We start from the raw sequence: 18,363 nt of genomic DNA, 5'->3' as shown, positions 1-18,363 counted from the left end.
ACCCACACGATTTACATCCTTGCCCCTCCCGAACAATGCGAGCAATGAAGCACGGGGGATTTCAGGGGACTGTTGTAAGTGCAAACCTCTCGCGCTTTCAGCCAGCTGCCCCCATTCCGCCCCATTCCGTCTATTCCCCAGCACAAAAGCAGCTCAGTAATTAGCTGCTGCCTCTGGAGAAATTCTGCATTAGGTGGAATTGCATCAGGAGGAGGTTTTCAAGAGCCCCAAAGCCACAAGCGATGGGCACTGGCAAGGTGTACCATCCCCCATAGGTAGTGGGCACCGCAGGACACAATGATGCCCATCCTCAGTCCTGTTCTGCAGAAAGATCTTCTCCCGAGTTAGCAGTCAAGTCTCACACTCCTGCATGTCCCATCTAGAGAGAAGGCTTCTCCTGCCTGGGATGGATGGTGGTGAACGGGCATGGAAACAAACAAACCTTGGGCAGAGACCGTGGGACCCTCACTTCCAGGGAACAGCAGCTAGCACGGAGCAGAGGAGGAGCATCCATTCCTGTGAATCCTTGTTAGATTCACTATTACTGCAAGCTCCTTGGGGCAGGGACCTCCCTTCCAGGTAATACACCGAGCACAAAGATGCCTCCACATTAATATCACGAGGCAAAGTCAAGAAGCTCTTCCTCCTGGAGAAGTGATGCCTGCACACTCAGGCGGAGGAGGATTACAAGCCATTCGTAGCGAGACAGGGATAGCTCTTGGGACTGATCACTAGCTACTGGGCCAGTCACCTCCAAGGTGCTGGACCTGGCCCGAGGAAGTGGCTCCTGAATGTCACTGCTGTCTGGTTTCACGCTGGCAGCTGAGCAGCCGTAGATATGGGGGTCTCACTGCAGGCCCCGGAAGTAGAGCATCCACTTCACAATACTAACCTCAAGTGGCACTAATTGGCCCCCTTCCCGGCAAGAGAGCAGCTAAAATCCGAATGGGCCAAGGGCACTGGCCCCTCCTCTGCCCCTGGCGGTGGTCAGTCTAGAACAAAGCTAAGGCACGTTTGAGAGGACAGCACAGGGGAATCTCGCGCCGCCATGGCTTGTGGTGTTCCTCTTCACAGATCGTTTTATTTTAGGGGCCGGAAGGGACCATTAGGATCATCTCATTTGACCTCCACCATAACAGGCGAGAGAATTTCAGCCACCACTTCCTGTATCAAGCCCCTAGCTTCCGGTTCAGTTAGAGACTATTTAAAAAAATGACAGGTGACGGAGAATATTCCGTGTCCCTCGGTAATGGTCAGTTACCCTCACTACTAAAAACAGTGTGACTTGTCGCTAGGCCGAATTTGTCTAACTTCGCTTCTCAGCCACTGGTCCTCGTTATCTGTGGGTGTACAAAGGAGTCTCCAGAGATGCTGCTATTCTGGCAGTATTCGCCCAGCACGCAATTCACACTGGTTTAAAGAAAAATATTCGACAGTAATCTGTGAACCCCTTAGGCAGAGAAGCAAGCGAAATCTACTGAAGGCACTGGCTTCACAGGAGAACTTGTTCTATTCAATTCAAGTTCTTTAACTGCCCATGTGACCTCCAAGCGTTTGCACTAACTAGCGTGACCACAAAGCAGCCCCCAACCCAGAGTCCAGAGAGGGGAGAGACTCACCTCCTCGGGTCCAAAGACTGTACCGCGATGATCTTTTCAAAGTTCATTACAAACGTCTCCAGCCACTGCTGCAGGTAGGTCAAGTCTTTCTAAAAGACAAAGCAAGGACGTGGTGAGAAGCCAGGAGTAAATATAAACCAAACGTACACCCCCACACACAGAGCTGTTAGCTGAAGAGATGGGCCCGAATTAGAACCGTCTAGTCTGAATATCCACAAGCTTCGGGGGAAGTTAGAAACAGAGGCAATTCCAGATTCAAGCTTCATCGATGAGAGTGTGCAGGGTACATAGCGCTGCAGAATCCATGATAATTCTACACATTCCGTATGTACATGGAAGAGGGTCACATGGTCAGGGTCACACTGATGGCCAGATTTGGGGGTGTGAAGGAATTGCCTCCCCAGGTAAATTGACAGACACCTTGGGGGTTTCCTTTACCCTTCTCTGAAGCATGGGGTGTAGCTCACCTGCTAGGTGCATCTGGGCAGATCTCACCTCATCAGCTCCCTGCCACTGCATGGGCACCGGTGGTCCCACCATCTCTCCTGTTCTCTGTCTGAGAGTTTAGTCTCCCAAGGACTGACATGAATTGGAGCCTTCGGGCTCAATATAGGGGTATACTGGTGAAATTTAACAGCCTGTGATGCACAAGTGGTTAGACTAGATGATTTAAATGGCCCCACCTGAGACCTGTCTTGAAGGGGCTCAGCCCAGAGTGATGGGCACCCAAGCCTGGATAGGCTGACAAGTCACATGATCAGCAGCCCATCGCAGTCCCCTCCCCTATGATACACCCCCTTGGAGGCCACACATCCGGGAGGGGAGCTTTCCTATTACACAGCAGCCAATCACCAGCAGGTCTTGGATCCCCACTATCCACTCTCAGCCAGGCTGACCCAGCCCTGCACGGTTCTGAGATGCACACTGAGCTCCAGGAGCTTCACCGGGCACCTCACTGATCTGACCCTCCAGGGGCCCTGTCTGCTTGACAGAGAAGTTTTCCTCCAGTAGCCTGGGCTAAAATTTCCCCTCTCCTCCTCAGAGAGGTGTCACACCCGCACTGGTTGGTCGCTGTCCCTCACCCCAGAGAGGGCTGCAGCTCAGCAGCGCTGCGGCCCGGAGTTCGTAGAACGTGAGGCTAGATTTCAAAACAGATGACACACAAGTTGTGCAATGCAGTTATTACTACACAGACGTTTTTGAATAGCCTTTTGCCCTCAGCAGCCCCAAAACGAGATGGTAGCCCTCTGCCTTTTGTAACCCGCGTCCTTTCAGCAGCACAGACAGCATGCAAGTGAAGCAGGCTGAGTCCTGTACCCCTTCTCCTGCATGCTGGGTTTGTCTTAGCCAGATGTCAAGCTCCACGGGGCAGGTTGCACATCTCATCTATGCTCTGTAAAACACCACGTACGTTTACAGACCGGTACTGTATAAAAGGTTTATTAAACTCACTCCAACTCAGAACATAAGCAGTAACGGAGCAGCAAACTCAGGTTCCACCATAAGGTGATATGATCTTAAAATCCTCATAGGATTGTCCTACTCACGCCCCCTGTTCGAGGGCGGGGAAGATACTTCTAGACATCCATGCAAAACTCCCGAAGGACAGCCAGTACAGATTCCACTGCAGGGTACTGCATCACAAACCACGCCGGAGACCAGCTGACCATCCAAAGGGGAAAGCAGAGACCACAGTCCAGGGAAGTCAGAGAGGCTTTGTGCCATCACCTTGGTGACCGTCTCCCACTGAATGCCAGGAAACAAGGCGAGAGAGAGAAGGTGGGCCAGGTCATCTCTTTTATTGGGTGAAACACACAAGCTTTCGAGACAAGCTTTTATTCTGTGGGTGAGACAGAGAGAGACAAGCTTTCGAGCTACACAGAGCTCTTCTTCAAGTCCAGGAAACGTAGGGTGTCACAGCTAAATACAAGACCAAATAGATCGTTCAGCATAAGTAGTTGGCACATATATTGTAAGGGACCACTCAGTGTGAATGGACCTTAGAATATGTTCGATCTTGTATTCAGCTCTGACATTGAGTAAGCTCGAAAGCTTCTCCCTCTCACCAAACAGAAGCTGGTCCAACAAAAGAGATTATCTCACCCACTTTGTCTCTCCTGAGGTTTTTTAATACCTTTTGGGTTCTTCTTCTTTGCCTGGTAGTTCCTGAGCCTTTAGGTCACACTGCAACCACGAAGGCTGGAAACTTTTCCCAGAAGCGGAGATTGCTGCATAATCCCAGGATTCCAGGAGCTGGTGCTTTACAAAAAGCCACAAACAAAGTGCAAGCTGGCAGAGTAGCCAGTTCCAGCAATCAGAGCCCATTCTAAGAGACCAGAAGTCCTTCCCCTGCTTCCTTATCAGACAAGCTGCCTGTAAGGTCACACAGGTCACTATTGGTGGAGGGGAGGAAAGACCCACGCTATTCTCTGCCATGCAAACAAGCCAAAAGAAAGGGACTGAACAATCAGGTTAGGCCAGGGGTGCAGGAGAAGGAATCAGTCCTCTCCCGACAATCCGGGGGTCACCTGCAAGGACCGAACCCAGAACCACTGACTGCATGAGTGGAAGGACCAGACGTGCTGGCTCAGAGGCCGTGGCCGATTCAAATCACTTCTGTGTGGTCCAGTGACTAGCGGGACAAGGACCCACACTGGCTTAACACAGGTTACGCTGGGAGCCTGTAAAGCCAGGGTCACAGTGCAATGCCCGTGGACCGGCATACGGCCCGCAAGGCTCTGCAGTGCCGCTCGAGGCTGCTCCCCCCGGCTCAGTGTGGAGGGCAGCCCCGGCCCAGCCAGTGGGCTGCTCTAACTCATGCCAGCTGGCTGTGGGCCCAAGGGACCATGTGCCAGCTAGAGAGCGCCAGAGCTCAGTGTGCACCAGCCACTCCCCCTCCCCGACCACACCACACAGGCCCTGGGGGAAATCCCCAAGCAGGGTTCTGCGTCCTTCGTGCCATAACGGCACAGGGCAGGGCAGAGAATGGGCCCTGCAGCTTGGGTTAGCCAGCTGCAATGGTACATTCAGCCCCACATGCTAAGCCAGGAACCCCCCACCTAATGCCAGAATCCAGAGACAGACATGCACATTCAGGGAAGCCAATCACAACCAGCAGCATACGCACCAGCCCCTTTGCAGTCCAGCCTTTCTCCCAAGAGCCATTCCATGGGACAGACGGACACCTGAAACCAGGGGGCCAGAGAGACCATTCCTCCATTTCTTCTGCACTCCCTTGCTGCTGCATCCTTCTAGTGCCCATCACCCTGGTATCTAAGTGCTTCCCAGAATCGTCTGCCCTTTTCCTTTCCCCGCTAGTAGAAGCTCTGCCCCCCACCGCAGGATGTGTGTGTAGGTCTCCCTCCTCCTTTGAGTGGCAGGCTGCCTTGAAAGCCATCTGATGCCAGATCAGCCCGATTTCCTCTGGATGCTCCACAGTTAAGCCTCTTCCCCTGAGAACAGTTTGCCTATCGGTCCATCGCTCTTTCTGTCTCAACTCACCATAGTTCTATAGAAGAGATAGGCCGATAAAGCAGAGTCATTGCAGGCAGAGGTAGCAGCTTCTCTCCTGACACAGCTCTGGGGCGAGGAGACCTGCCGGGGCTTTCATGCCCAGTCTGGGTGGGTGGAGTTCGCAGCAGGCAGACCAATGGGCTGGGCCTTAGCTCCCATCTAAATCCTGGTGTCCCGGAAGCCAGGAAGCAGGTCTTTAGTCCCTCTGTCTCCTGCCCACCGAGCACACCAGGAGCAAGAAGTGCTTTAGTTAAGCTTCAGTAGCACCCAAGGTTCCCAACACCTCCCATCGCAAGTAACCTTTGCCAGGAAAGCAAATGGAGATTCCACGCCCCAATTCCTTCCCACCATGGATGGGCTTAAAGGAAGGGAAGAAGCAGAGGAGAAGTTGCACCCTTATGGAAAAGCCCTACAAGCTTTATATTAGACACTCATCTCCACTCTGTAGACTTCCTGGACCCGCCACTAGAACGTGACAGACTCTTATCATTCCGCAGGGTGGCGAAAGTCCCTAGAGCAAGGATTTCACTCTGTTTCAACCGACAGCTTTTCAGAGTGCTCCCTGTAAGAGTCTACAGGGCTTTCCCAGGAAGGCAAAGAGGCGATTAGATACACGCTTTAGATATTCCTCAAATGCCTGGTCTATCCTCCTTCCTATCACAGCACCTCTTCATACACTCGCTGCTCGCCACAGGAAGAGATGCCAGGAGCCCAGGCTAGCTCCAAATGACAGGGCTCCTCTCCCCGGGACAGCCTAGCAGGACCGGCAGGTGTAAGAGACGCTGTCCTCAAAAGGGCCTAATCCTGCCAGGGGCACAGCACTCTCAAAGGGAGTGCCCAGCACCTGGCTGGATCAGGCCCAAAGACTGGACCGGTAAAAGCTCTCACACACGTGACACGTGCTAGCCTCCCTCCTGCTACAAGCGATCGATCAACTTGCCCAGCACTGCGGAGACAGCAAGTGGAAGTTGTATTTACTAGCTTGTTTTTCACACCCCAAACACAGAGCTTGTTTCCTGTAACGTCTCAAACATCTGCAAGCGCTAGATCAGAGGCAGACGCCCACCTAGCCTGCACAGACTAACCCCCCGACGCAAGGCAGCGGGCTACCACCTGCATGCCATCCAAGCTGGGGCCACAGCTACCTGAAAGACAGTGTGCAGGTGTTACCTGGCAGGCAACGGCCGGAGATCCCATCTGACAGCCTGGCAGCTCCATCATCAGCCAAGGGCTAAGCCAAATCTAGCATGCAGGCGACGTGCCGAGAGCAGAGCCGCTGGCAGCGTGTGCGGCCCCAGCGAAGGTCGGCGACGCTCCGGGAAGGGGCGGGGGAGGGAGAACGTGAGCGCGGAAAGCAGCAAAACAAGAAAGTGACTTTAAAAAAAAAAAGCGTTGTGTAAAGAGAGAGTCAGGAAATGCCAAGTCATTAGAAACATCAGCGACACTTCCTCCCGCAGAGCCACACCGGCCGGGGGACAGGCTGGGTCTCCAAGAGGCACTTGCTTCTAACCCTCACTCAGCACCAAAGGGGCACCCAGCACCAGCCAAGACCCTGGCCTGCTTGGCAACCCCGAGAAGGGGACACTGGTGGGTCTCAGAGCAGCATCAGCTTGTCCCTTCCCAGCCACATCTCTAAGGCTACTGGGGCAGGTCCATCCCGGGGGCCAGCTCTGCCAACCTTGATGGAGCGACTCCAGGGACGGGAGGCCCTTCACTTCGGGTTCACTGAGTCCACACAAGCTCCCCCAGAGGGCATCCGGAGCATCACAACCCCACACCTCCCAATCAGCACATCAGCAGCCCTGGCTCCTGCCCTGCAGCGCCCCCTACTGGAGCAGTGCTGTATCCCCCCCACCACAGCTCTGCTGTGCGAACCTCAAGCCGGGGCCCCAGGAACTCTTGCTGTTCCCAGGCCTGGGCTTTCCCATGCCGCCAGTTCTACCCACGAACCTCACTCCTGAGCTGCAGCCCCTTCTGCTGGTCTACGGTGGAGGCTCAGCCAGCTCCGCTTAATCCTCAGCCACCGCACCTTCCCTTCCTACGCTCTCCTCCGGTACAGTGCTATCCCAAACTAACCAGAAACAGGCCCCTAGGGCCTCCTGGCCCCACTTGTAGGCTGCCAGCCATGGGAACCCCTTCTGGACAAGCCTGCGTTCGGAGACTAAGGGTAGGCTCGCCAGCGTGCGATATACACCGGTGGCAAGACGAGAACCAGGCCCCAAACGTAGTAACGTGTCAGGGAAGGATTCACAGCCAGGTGACACTTGGCAAGTGCATCAAACTACTTCCTATGCACTAAAATTCAGCCAGGAGACTCCAGGAGCGAAAGATGCCAGGTTCCCATTGGTGATGGGAACGCAGAAGGTGGACCAAATGCAGCGGGGAGTCCCAGATGGTGTGACCTGTGGAACCAAGGTAAGGGGGAATGACGCCATTTACACTAAAAGCCTACAGAACGATTGTTTTTTAAATAGGCTAGAGTCATCCGATAGGCTTCTAACACACCAGGGATAGAATTCCCTACTGAATTCTACAGCGGGGTCAGAAAGGACGCCCTAGAAAGGTTAACGTTTTTGATAGGACTTTTCTACCTTCTTCCAGCAGGTTACACCAACCGTAGGGCTCCTATATACAGAGCCACATGTAACTCTCACACGTGCACATCGCACCACAAAGTTCAGCCTCTGAATCTCAGTGAGCACGAAGGAACTCATGCGGGTGCAACTCACACACCAGGGCAGCACAGTGAGAAAAGAGGGGGAAGTACAAACAGTTCACCACGCACCCACTTACTGCTTTGTCAGGGGCTGGAGGAGGTGGACATAGATCCACTGGAGGAACCTCAGTTTGGCAGTGCCCAGGTTAAGGTAGTCTGATCTTTCCCGTGCCTTCTGTTTCTCTTCTGCCCACCTCCGCCCTCCATTTGTATTTGATCGTCTTCTAGAGGTGCTGAATTCCACCTTCAAGGAGAACATGATCTTGAACTCAGAACTGGCGTTCCGCAGAGACATTAAGCCCGTGTCTAGTTGACTGGAACAGCTGCCTGAGGGTTGTGGTGAATCCTCCAGCTCTGGCAATTTTTACATCAAGGCTGGCTGTTTTTCTGAAAGCTTGGTTCTGGTTCAAACAGGAATTAATTCAGGGAAGTCCCACGGCCGGTGCTGTACAGGTCAGGTGATCCCAGGCGTCCCTTTTGCCTTTATAATCTATGAATCTCTGCACTAGAGGTGAGCCCAACCCTTTTGCCAACCATTCCCAAAGTTTAGGGATCTTCAGTGCACAGGATGGTTCCGATCTCAGGTCCTTCTCAGTGCAGGGGAAGGTTCCCAAGCTGCCCCAACTGCTCCCCTGTTTGTGGCAGCAGTGGCCCCTGCATCTCTCCATGCATAGCCAGAACAACCCTGAATAACCAGCTGGCAGGAGAAAAGGAAACGAGTGACAAGCCAACAGCCCCAAGCCAACAACGGGAGGAAGAATTTGCAGAGGGCCCTGAAAGCTTCCCGCTCTGCAGTGAGGGTTTTGCAATCCCTTTCTGCTCAGGATATTGGGCAAGAAGAGGTGGTTCAATCAACCTGCCCTGGGAGTGCCTGCCCAGGGCACAGCTTACCAGCAGGCGGCTCACACCCTGCAGTTTGGCAACGGTGGGGAAGCTGGAGGGAAGATTATCCTCCATCCAATTCCCTGGTAACAGCCCCAGTGGAGCCGGAAAAGCCATAATGATGGGTGGGATTCTAGAAGGGGAGGGAGCTCCTAGGACCCTAACGCGGGCCTTAGAATGAGCCTGTTGGACCTCTTTAGAATGCACCTTGCAGTAATCGGGCAATAGGATACAGAATTCAAGTCAATAGGAAGGGAGGGTGCTGAGGCCCTCCCAGGACTGGCACTCAGAGCAACAACAGTGTCACCAGGGGGTTACCTGGCACTATTTTATCACACAGGATTCGCTGTACCAGATTTGGATCAGTCAAGCAGCCTCCTACAGTGACCAACACCTGATGTGAATAAACCCCACAACACACCTGGCCAGCTATGCAATGCTGCCGCAAGCCTGCCTGACCGCTGTGACAATTGCTTGATGCCCTGAAGCATGACAATTGATTATACAGAAGAGCCAGTGGCTAAGCCAATTTTAAAGACATCACGCTTCACTGGAACGCGCTTACAGTCAGAAAAGGGACCAAATACAAAGGTCTCCTTTGCGGCCAGCGAAGGAGCGTCTGCCAGTTCTAGACAGCAAAACATTTTTATGGCTGTTAGGCATAAAAGGAGAGAGAGCTGGGTTCTAATCCACCTCATGCACGGAGTGGAGTGTTAATTCCAGTCACTGATTCCTTCTTGCTGGGTGTTGTGCTTGCCAGAAGGAGCCCAGCTTGACTTTCAGATCCCAGGCAGAGTCTGCAACCAGAATACACCAACCCTGTTTTACTTTTAAATCGACACTGCTTGTCAGAGTCATAAAATGCCATGAGCCATTTGTACAACGTAAAGGCACTTGAATGCCATCAAATATAAAAGCAGCTGGTTAAATTAACGTCTTGAGACCTTTGGAAAACTACATTTCTATGTTCTATATACCGGATGCTGTGACATTTAAGTATGAAGCAGGTCTTAATCACCCTCATTCTACAGATGGAGAAACTGATGCAGAGGTTAGACTTGGCCAAGGTTGCATGGTAAGTGGTAGAATCAGAATGACAGCCAGTCCCACTTGCTCTTGCCACTAGATCTCAATCCCTCCGTGAAGCTCAAGCAGCAAGCTTTTTGGGGCAGGGCATTTGTAAAGCGCCTAGCAGAACAGGGGCCTGACCCAGTGCTACCCCAATATAAATATTAAATAAGAACTTCCATTGAAGTAGATGCAACTGGAAGGGACTCTCACTCTCCCCTAGGGTGAGTCTTCACAGCAGAGCTAGCCCAGCTGATTGGCACGCGGGCCAGTCTAGCCTGGGCATGAGCAGCCCCACTGCAAAGCCCTCCGTGCGGTATCAAATCCTCACTGGTGCCAGGCTCTGTCTCTCTCGCTAGCATTTCTGGGGCATATCCCATGGTTCTTTATGCTGCACTAAGCTAAGTCGCTCACCCAATGATTTGTGGGAGACCTCATCTGTCCTTCTGGGCACACTGGGGGAAGGCTTTGGAGGACTATCAACCCCCCCACCCACAGAGATTTCACCTGCGTCCACACTGCAAAGCGGCACCTGGGCTCTAACCCTGCTGGGCCAGCGAGCCCAGGTTGAAAGCACCAGATTCACATGGGAGGTTTGTGTGCAGACAGGAGGAGGGCTAGGTGGGTGACAGCCTGGCCTCACTGCAGTGAGGACAGACCCTCACAGCGGTGCTGGGGGATTGACAATGCAGAAGGTGGATAGGCAAGGCTTTAGCCCTGACTGCCAAGCCACATCTCCTGCCCTGTTTGCATGAGGACGCAGGAGGATTCTTAAACAGCTGAGGGATCAGAGCCTGGACTTCTAAATAGTGACTAATAGCCAGCGAGCAGCTGCAGTGACTGCTTCCTTGATAAACCGCACCAGGATTCCCTTGGCCAGGATGAATCACAGGGTGACAGGTGCGGCAATGAACGGGTGCGTGTTTCCTGGAAAGGGAAGGAGGGTGGCAAAGAAAGAGAAGCTGTCCACCTGTATTCAAATGCAATCATCTTGACAAGGCAGGATATGAAGGCTGAGTCATCTGCTTCTCAGCCTTCTCATCCACGGCACAGATTGCTCCCAGCTCCGACAGAACTTCGGTTCTTGGCTCCCATTCAGATAATCCTTTTGCTGCCTGGCTCAGTCGTTTGTGTTTTGGCGGAGTTGGTTTGAATTCAGGTGTTTAACCCGTCCTACGCAGCTCATTCAGCCTGCAAGACAGCCGCGATTCTAGACAGAGCCAGACACGGGTTGGGGGAGCCCATAGCAGGGGAGTGATCAACTGCCTGTGATAGTCAGCGTGGTCATGGACGGACTTTTAACATTTCAGTCTGATTTACAGGCAAAACGGAAAAGGGAATCCATGGGATGCAGTGTGACTAGTGGATACAGCACTGGGGCACAGGATACCTGAGTTTCTGGTTTGACCTCTCCCCTCCCTGGGCAAGTCACTTGCCTCAGTTTCCCCATCTGTAAAATGGAGATAGGGATACCAACCTTTGGAAAGCTCTTTTAGGTCTCTGGGTAAAAAGCAACAGGTAAGAGCTAGATATTAGTTATTATAGTGCTTAAAAAAAATCAAACAAGGCTAGACAGCTTGCAGTGCAGTGGGTCTGTCTAAAGTTAGTGGTCCTTGACCTAACTACTGCTCTGGACATTACACAAACATCTGTGCTTTATCCTAATGCCGCCCTTGGTACTCAGCTGGAGTGAGAACAGGACCAAATGCTCTAGAGTCGAGACAAACTGCAGGAGAAGGGGCAGCAGGATGTTACCTTGGGAGAACCGGGTCAAATCCCATCACGGGTCAAAAGTGAAACAACTTTGCTGTTAGCATCATTAGCTGCAGAATGGCTCTGTACTTCTTAGAACACAGACTAGCCCATTTTGTTAGCTTCAGTGGTTCCAGAATTTCAGTGTAGGTGCTGGCCTTCAGGGAGCTATTGAAATTGGCGCTAGATGAGGCCCTGGCCTTCCATCCTTTGACTAAGGCTCCAGGGTGAAGATCTGGAGTATGTTTTAAGTTCTACGTTAAGCCCCGGTTTCTTAGAGGCTCTTTCCGTGTGCAGGATAAACGAGGGGCGCCGCTGACCAGGTGTGTGTTCATTCTCAGCATCGAAGCAGACATTATTGCTCTCTTAGCATTAGGGTCAGGGCCACAGTGTCCGACAGTATCTATATTTGGAGTGCACCGTCTTTCAAGAAGACCCCCTTTACCAAAACAAACGCTCTCTCCCACGCCACAATCTTCCAAAGCACAGAAATCATGTCTCCCCCTTACAGCTTGGCACAGCACAGGGCTTCACTGGCGCCTTGCCTACCAAGGGGCCCGACCCGATTCGCACACAGCTATTTAAAAAGATCTAGTCTCGTTCAAACACGAGCTACCAACCTCTAGGCAGGAAGCCCTGGGTGAGATTTTCTGGCCTGTGTCATCCAGGAGCTCAGGCTCACTAGATGATCGTACAGGTCCCTTGTGTCCTTGAACTTCAAGAACATGGATCCATTCCACCCACCTCTTCAATACATTCAGATCCAGATGGAGTTATCAAATCCTAGGACTTGCATTCTCCATAACCCCCCCGGCTACCCCGACCCACTGGCTGCCTTTGGCCAACCCCAGTTTTAGCTCCTCCCCAGCAGCAGGCGCACTCCCTGTATATAAAATTCAGCGCCAACAGTGACTGGTCAGACTCAGGCAATGGCTGAATTAACCCTGAAATCCCCAGAGGGGTTTGTATCTCAGTCTCCTTCTCCTTCAAGTTAAGAGAGGTGGAAAGACGACCTGCTACAGGGGACAGGCTACAAAAAAAGCCTGCTCCCTGTCCGAGCAGATTTGTTAAGGACTCCTACCGCAGGGGGAGCGGCAGCCTCCGGTACACCTAAGGACAGCGGCTAACAGCAGCTGTGGACTTCTTTTTAGTCCCCCCCCTCACAACAAGGGTTAGGGGCTTCGCCAGCTGAGCAGCAGAGTGAAGAAGCTGGCACCGACTTCAGCAACAGGTTGGAAAGGCCCAGCCATCGCCCCCTTCCCGAGAGGCCGCTCTAGGCTGGATGTTCTGGTTGGCCCCTGGAAGAGGACATGGTTGCATCCGTGTCTGGCCTCCTTCAGTGTAGACGGGACAAGCTAGCGCACCCTAACCGCTGCGTCTGGTGGTCGAGGGCAGGCCTGGAGTAACAACTGCCAGCACGGTGTAGCGGCGGGGAGGACAGACGGATGGTGTAGCGGGGTGGTCACCCGCTCTTGCCCTGCAGGGCTGGAAAGCCAGCCCTTGGAGCAGGCTGGGGCTGTGGGCTAGAAGCTGGGCTGATTCAGGAAGTAGCCACAGCTGGGCCACGCCCCAGTTAGGGCCCAGCTGGCCCTTGTAAAGATTGGGAGCCTGAAACTCAGGCAGAGTCTCTGGCTGGAGAAAGACAGGCCTGGCTGTGGGGGAACTCACCCGGGGACCTAGAGTGAGGCAGGGCTAGGGAAAGGGAAGCCCTAGGCCAGCAACGTCCCAGGCCCATATAGGTATTGGGGTTGCAGAGGGGCAGCCTGAGGGTGGGTAAAGGCAGCCAGTCCAAACCCCTTCTTGCCTGTGATGATTGGCTTTTACACTGCAGTCCGCCCCAGGGCACGGTGACCGCCAGTAGCCACGACTGAGGCGATGTGGTGATAGCGGGTGAGGGTTCCCCGGGGTGGGGAGACCCAGGGAGTGGGCGTACTGCCAAGGGGGCAGCACCCAAGGCAGGGGCACCAGGCCCTGGGAGGGACCGGGGGCCAGTGGTAAGGCGGATCACTGGCCTGCGGAGGGCGCTCTGGCCAGAAATCGAGCTAATTCCTGAGGACGACCAGCAGGAGGCGCCGCCGGGTGAGTCCGAACGCTGACAGACGGGCAGCGGGCAGGCCCTTCATGCGGTTTGAAGCCGGACAGGCCTGTTTTTAAAATCTTTGTTCCCCGGCTGGCACTGAAACAAAACCAGAGGCGCTTTTCATCCCACCCATGGGTCACCGTTTTGCGGCGTGCGCTGCTCCAGCGTGGCCTTGCCTGCCCAGTGCGTACAAGGTCACGCCGGTGGGGGCGGAGCGGCGCGCTCTGCATGGCATGACCTCGCGTGCGAGGTGGCTCCCAGAGGCACAGAACGGCCAGGAGTCCGGGAAGGCGTGAGTGGCCGCCCTAAACACATTCGCTTTACTCTGATTTTATTTCCCTAGTTTCTTTGGGAGGAGCAGGGCACCGGGGCCCCAAAGGTCAAGTCAGCACTACCCTGGCACACAGACACTCAGCCATCCCCCTCCCTCCAGAGTCGTAACCGAGCCACTGAGCCTCATCCCACCCAGAACACGGGGCAGGGGGAAAAGGGGCAACTCCTGAGCAAAGCGGCGTGGACAGAATGGGTCTAGGGCTGCAGTCAGGAGGCCCCCAGTTCTAATCCTAGCTCCGCCACTGATCTAGAGCAAGTCACTTTGCCTGTGCCTCAGTTTCCCCATCCCCAAAGTGGGACCACCACTGCCTACCAGGGAGGCTGGGAGGTTTAATGAGATAGTGTCTCTATATGGTTAAAGAAAATCACTGTAAAGTGCTATAAAATGCTACGCATGACCCTGATGTCAAGACAAAAGCGTTGGGGGTGACAGGGAGGAAGAGTGCTGGGCGGGGACATCTCCCATGTTGCATAAAAGCCTCAGGGGAGGATCATCCCTGGAGCACCCTGCCTGCTGGCAAAATTTAGATTTTCTTCCACAAATAGTCTTTGATGTAGTGCTCATGAGATCTCAAAGGTCAGTATCACGCCCATTTTACAGATAGGGAAACTGTGGCACAAGAGTCATGTGACTAACCCAAGGCCACCCAGCAGGTCAGCACGCTATCCACTAGGCCACACTGCCTCACATCCATTTTTAAATTTCCCTCCTTCACACACAACATTTAGAGGTGGGGTCTGATTAGAAACAGGACCATGCCCAGGTCCCCTTGACCCTTTCATGGCAATAGTGCCCACACCTAGCCAGGCCAGCATGACAAGGCAAGGCAGCCCTCAAGCCAGCATCCGACATGCAGCTTCCACAGGAACCTGAACGGAGCTGCTCTGTGGGGGCTGAACCCTAACCCTGGGGACGCCTGTGTCTGTTTCCTAGAGGCTGTCATGCCTCCAGGGTGCCCCCAGGGCTGAAGCACAGCGAGTTCGGGTCTTACCATACGCTCCCCGCCGCGGCGCTGCGACACCATGGTGCAGCTGGGCCCCCGTTCTGCTCTCGGCTCCGCAGCTCTCGCCCGCCGAGGCTCCTCCTTGGAGTGGTGGGGGCGTGCTGCACGGCACACAGCAAGCACCACCCAGAAAAGACATGTCCAGGCACCGACACTCACACATCTGGACCGGGCCCTGGCTCACACCCGGGCTTCCCTGGCTGGCAGAGCCTGTTCGACAGCTCCGAGGCTTGGCAGCTCAGGCGGGTGCGTTCCTACGTCAATGGCTTGCACGCTGAAGGAAAAGGCTTGGACTCCCGAGCCCAAGAGATTCCAGAGAAGAACGAGCCCCCGGCTGGCCAAAGGGCACCAGAGAACAGCGGCCAGTTTGGACCTTTCCTTCCGTAACCAGCTGCAGTTACAGCACGGCCCGCAGAGTGGGTTCTAGGCCAGCTGGAGGGGACATCTCCCGGGTCAGCCGGTGGCCATTTGCCTGCCCCTACTCTAGCGCACGTCACAAAAGCCGGTACAGGCTTATTCAACCTTCTTCTCTAGGGTTGCCACCTCTGCCCCCGCAAGGCCCCATCTCTGCCCCCCAAGATTTAAAAAAACGGACATCGGGGCTTGTTAAACGGCACCTGGACACAAGCTGAAACCTGGACTGTCCAGGTGAAAACCTGACGGATGGCAACCCTATCTCTAATCCCCCCAGCGCGTGGGAGGAATTGGGAGGGTGGAGATGCAAGGCTGTCGTACTCTTCCCCTGGACCTCTACCCCCCATGTGGCTGCACGCCCCAGCACCCCTCCAATGCTGCACCTGCGTGTGCTCCGTGCCCACCCCAAGCCCCGGGCAAGTTCCTGTTCCTGCAAAACCTGCGACTTGGGAGTGGCCAGACGAGCTGCACTGCAGTCTGTTAGTTATATAGCACTAGCATCCACAGGTGCAACAGAGCCCCAGTCTCAGCCGGGGCGTGTACAGCCACTGCCTTCCAGAGTAGGTCTACACGGCACACAGAGTCTAGGTTGCGGGGCGTGGGGTTTCCAAGCCATGTTTGAGGGTTCACACTGCATTGTAAACCTGAGTCTCGCAGCCGTGCTAACGCATCCGTATTGCACTATGCAGACCTTCTGACTTGGGGCCGCAGCTTGAGCTGCGTCCACATTGCAAAGTAACAGGGATTGGACCTCAGGGACAGTGGGACTCTGGCTCCGACCCACCCCTTTTAGCAGGGTCCTAGGACCCCACCCTGAGCCAGACTGATTTGTGTGTGGACAGAAGAGGGCTCGATCTCAAACCAGAGTCAGAGCCCGGGGTAGTGCAGACATACCCTCAGAGAACATGCCATCTGAACACAGGACAGAGAGACAGGCACAGAGAAGGGAAGGGACTTACCCAAGATCACAAAAGCAGATTAGTAGAGTAGAACCCAGGTCTCCTGATTCCCAGTCAAGTCCCTTCTCCACTTGGCCATCCTGCCTCAAGCTCTGTCCCACACATCTGGAACTGTACTTGAACTCGCTGGGCCACCAGAGATAAGGCCTTAGACATGGCCAAATTCTATCGGACATAGAGACTATGCACCGCTACAGACTAGGGACCGAATGGCTAGGCAGCAGTTCTGCAGAAAAGGACCTAGGGGTGACAGTGGACGAGAAGCTGGATATGAGTCAGCAGTGTGCCCTTGTTGCCAAGAAGGCCAATGGCATTTTGGGATGTATAAGTAGGGGCATAGCGAGCAGATCGAGGGACGTGATCGTTCCCCTCTATTCGACATTGGTGAGGCCTCATCCGGAGTACTGTGTCCAGTTTTGGGCCCCACACTACAAGAAGGATGTGGATAAATTGGAGAGAGTCCAGCGAAGGGCAACAAAAATGATTAGGGGTCTAGAACACATGACTTATGAGGAGAGGCTGAGGGAGCTGGGATTGTTTAGCCTGCAGAAGAGAAGAATGAGGGGGGATTTGATAGCTGCTTTCAACTACCTGAAAGGGGGTTCCAAAGAGGATGGCTCTAAACTGTTCTCAATGGTAGCTGATGACAGAACGAGGAGTAATGGTCTCAAGTTGCAGTGGGGGAGGTTTAGATTGGATATTAGGAAAAACTTTTTCACTAAGAGGGTGGTGAAACACTGGAATGCGTTACCTAGGGAGGTGGTAGAATCTCCTTCCTTAGAGGTTTTTAAGGTCAGGCTTGACAAAGCCCTGGCTGGGATGATTTAACTGGGAATTGGTCCTGCTTCGAGCAGGGGGTTGGACTAGATGACCTTCTGGGGTCCCTTCCAACCCTGATATTCTATGATTCTATGACTCAGCCCCACTGCTGGATGGATTATTTCACTCCTGCCTCGTCTTTCAACAGAATCCTTATTCCTGTGACTCAGACAAAAAACCCCAAGGCATCAGCCGCACAGAGTCACCACAGCACATTGCTCCGGCCTTACTGGAGCTCAGCTGGGGAGTGGCATTAAGGTCTTGACATCATTTTTAAAATCCGAGGTGGCACAATATGGTTCTTTGGCGTGACGGGAACTCCTGGTTGCATGGTCACCTTGGCTGATGCTGGCTTGGAGATCCACTTGGGGGCCCTTCCCCTGGGGTCTCTGATCTGAAACACTTGCGTTACCAGACATGGGCAAGGCTGTTTTCCGAAATGAAGCACAATCCTTCGGTACTGACATCTGGGTGGCCAGTCAGAATCCTCAGCATTGGCCCCGCATGGCCAATCACACCACATGACCTTGCTTCCCCCACTCCACCCCTGCAAGAGACTCTGATATCTTCTCTATCTCACCGTAATGGAATTGTTCTCCCCTCCAAGCAGCAGGGATGCAAAGGCTTTTCCCAAGAAGGAAAAAAAACCCTTCTCTCTCCAGCCCAAAGAACCAGACGCACATGGACGACTCTAGCAGGCAAGACTAACAGCAGAGCTGTGTTGGGAAGGAGCACCTGCGCTCTCAACATCTTGACAGTGACCAACAAAGGAACGCACATTTCCAACGTCCCCTTTTCAGCCGCTCTCTATCCTCAGAGTGCTACATTGCTAATAGCCTCTCCTGGCAATCTCTCACACTGGCCAAGCTGCCCTGAGAGCGGCATCTAGGCCTGAATGGCCTGCGGGTGGATAGCAGATTGACGAGGATTTGGCCACACTTATATTAAGGTTCCAGTTAGAGTTTACAAACAGGTTAACAAACAAACTAATTGATAGGTTGTATAATAGGCGTCTACATAAGAATGGCCCTACTGGGTCAGACCAAAGGTCCATCTAGCCCATTATCCTGTCCTCCGACAGTGCCCAGTGCCCCAGAGGGAATCATCAAGTGATCCATCCCCTGCCGCCCATTCCCAGCTTCTGGCTAACAGAGGCTAGGGACATCATCCCTACCCATCCTGGCTAATAGCCATTGATGGATCT

The 18,363-nt window shown here is 53.8% G+C and overlaps 1 protein-coding gene across 2 annotated transcripts in view; it reads right to left on the bottom strand.

Moving 5' to 3' along the window:
* NBEAL2 (neurobeachin like 2) overlaps positions 1–18,363 on the bottom strand; it is a 183,691-nt gene that overhangs the window by 116,963 nt on the left and 48,365 nt on the right. For both annotated transcript variants that reach the window (XM_084620646.1, XM_084620647.1), the window contains exon 2: positions 1,620–1,708. In XM_084620646.1, coding sequence (XP_084476772.1) covers positions 1,620–1,708 — 89 coding nt within the window. The remainder of the gene's footprint in view (positions 1–1,619; positions 1,709–18,363) is intronic.

The sequence above is a fragment of the Lepidochelys olivacea genome (genome assembly GCF_965140295.1).
Source record: "Lepidochelys olivacea isolate rLepOli2 genome assembly, chromosome: 2".
Taxonomy (NCBI): Eukaryota; Metazoa; Chordata; order Testudines; family Cheloniidae; genus Lepidochelys; species Lepidochelys olivacea.
This window is presented reverse-complemented; position numbering and strand designations above follow the sequence as displayed.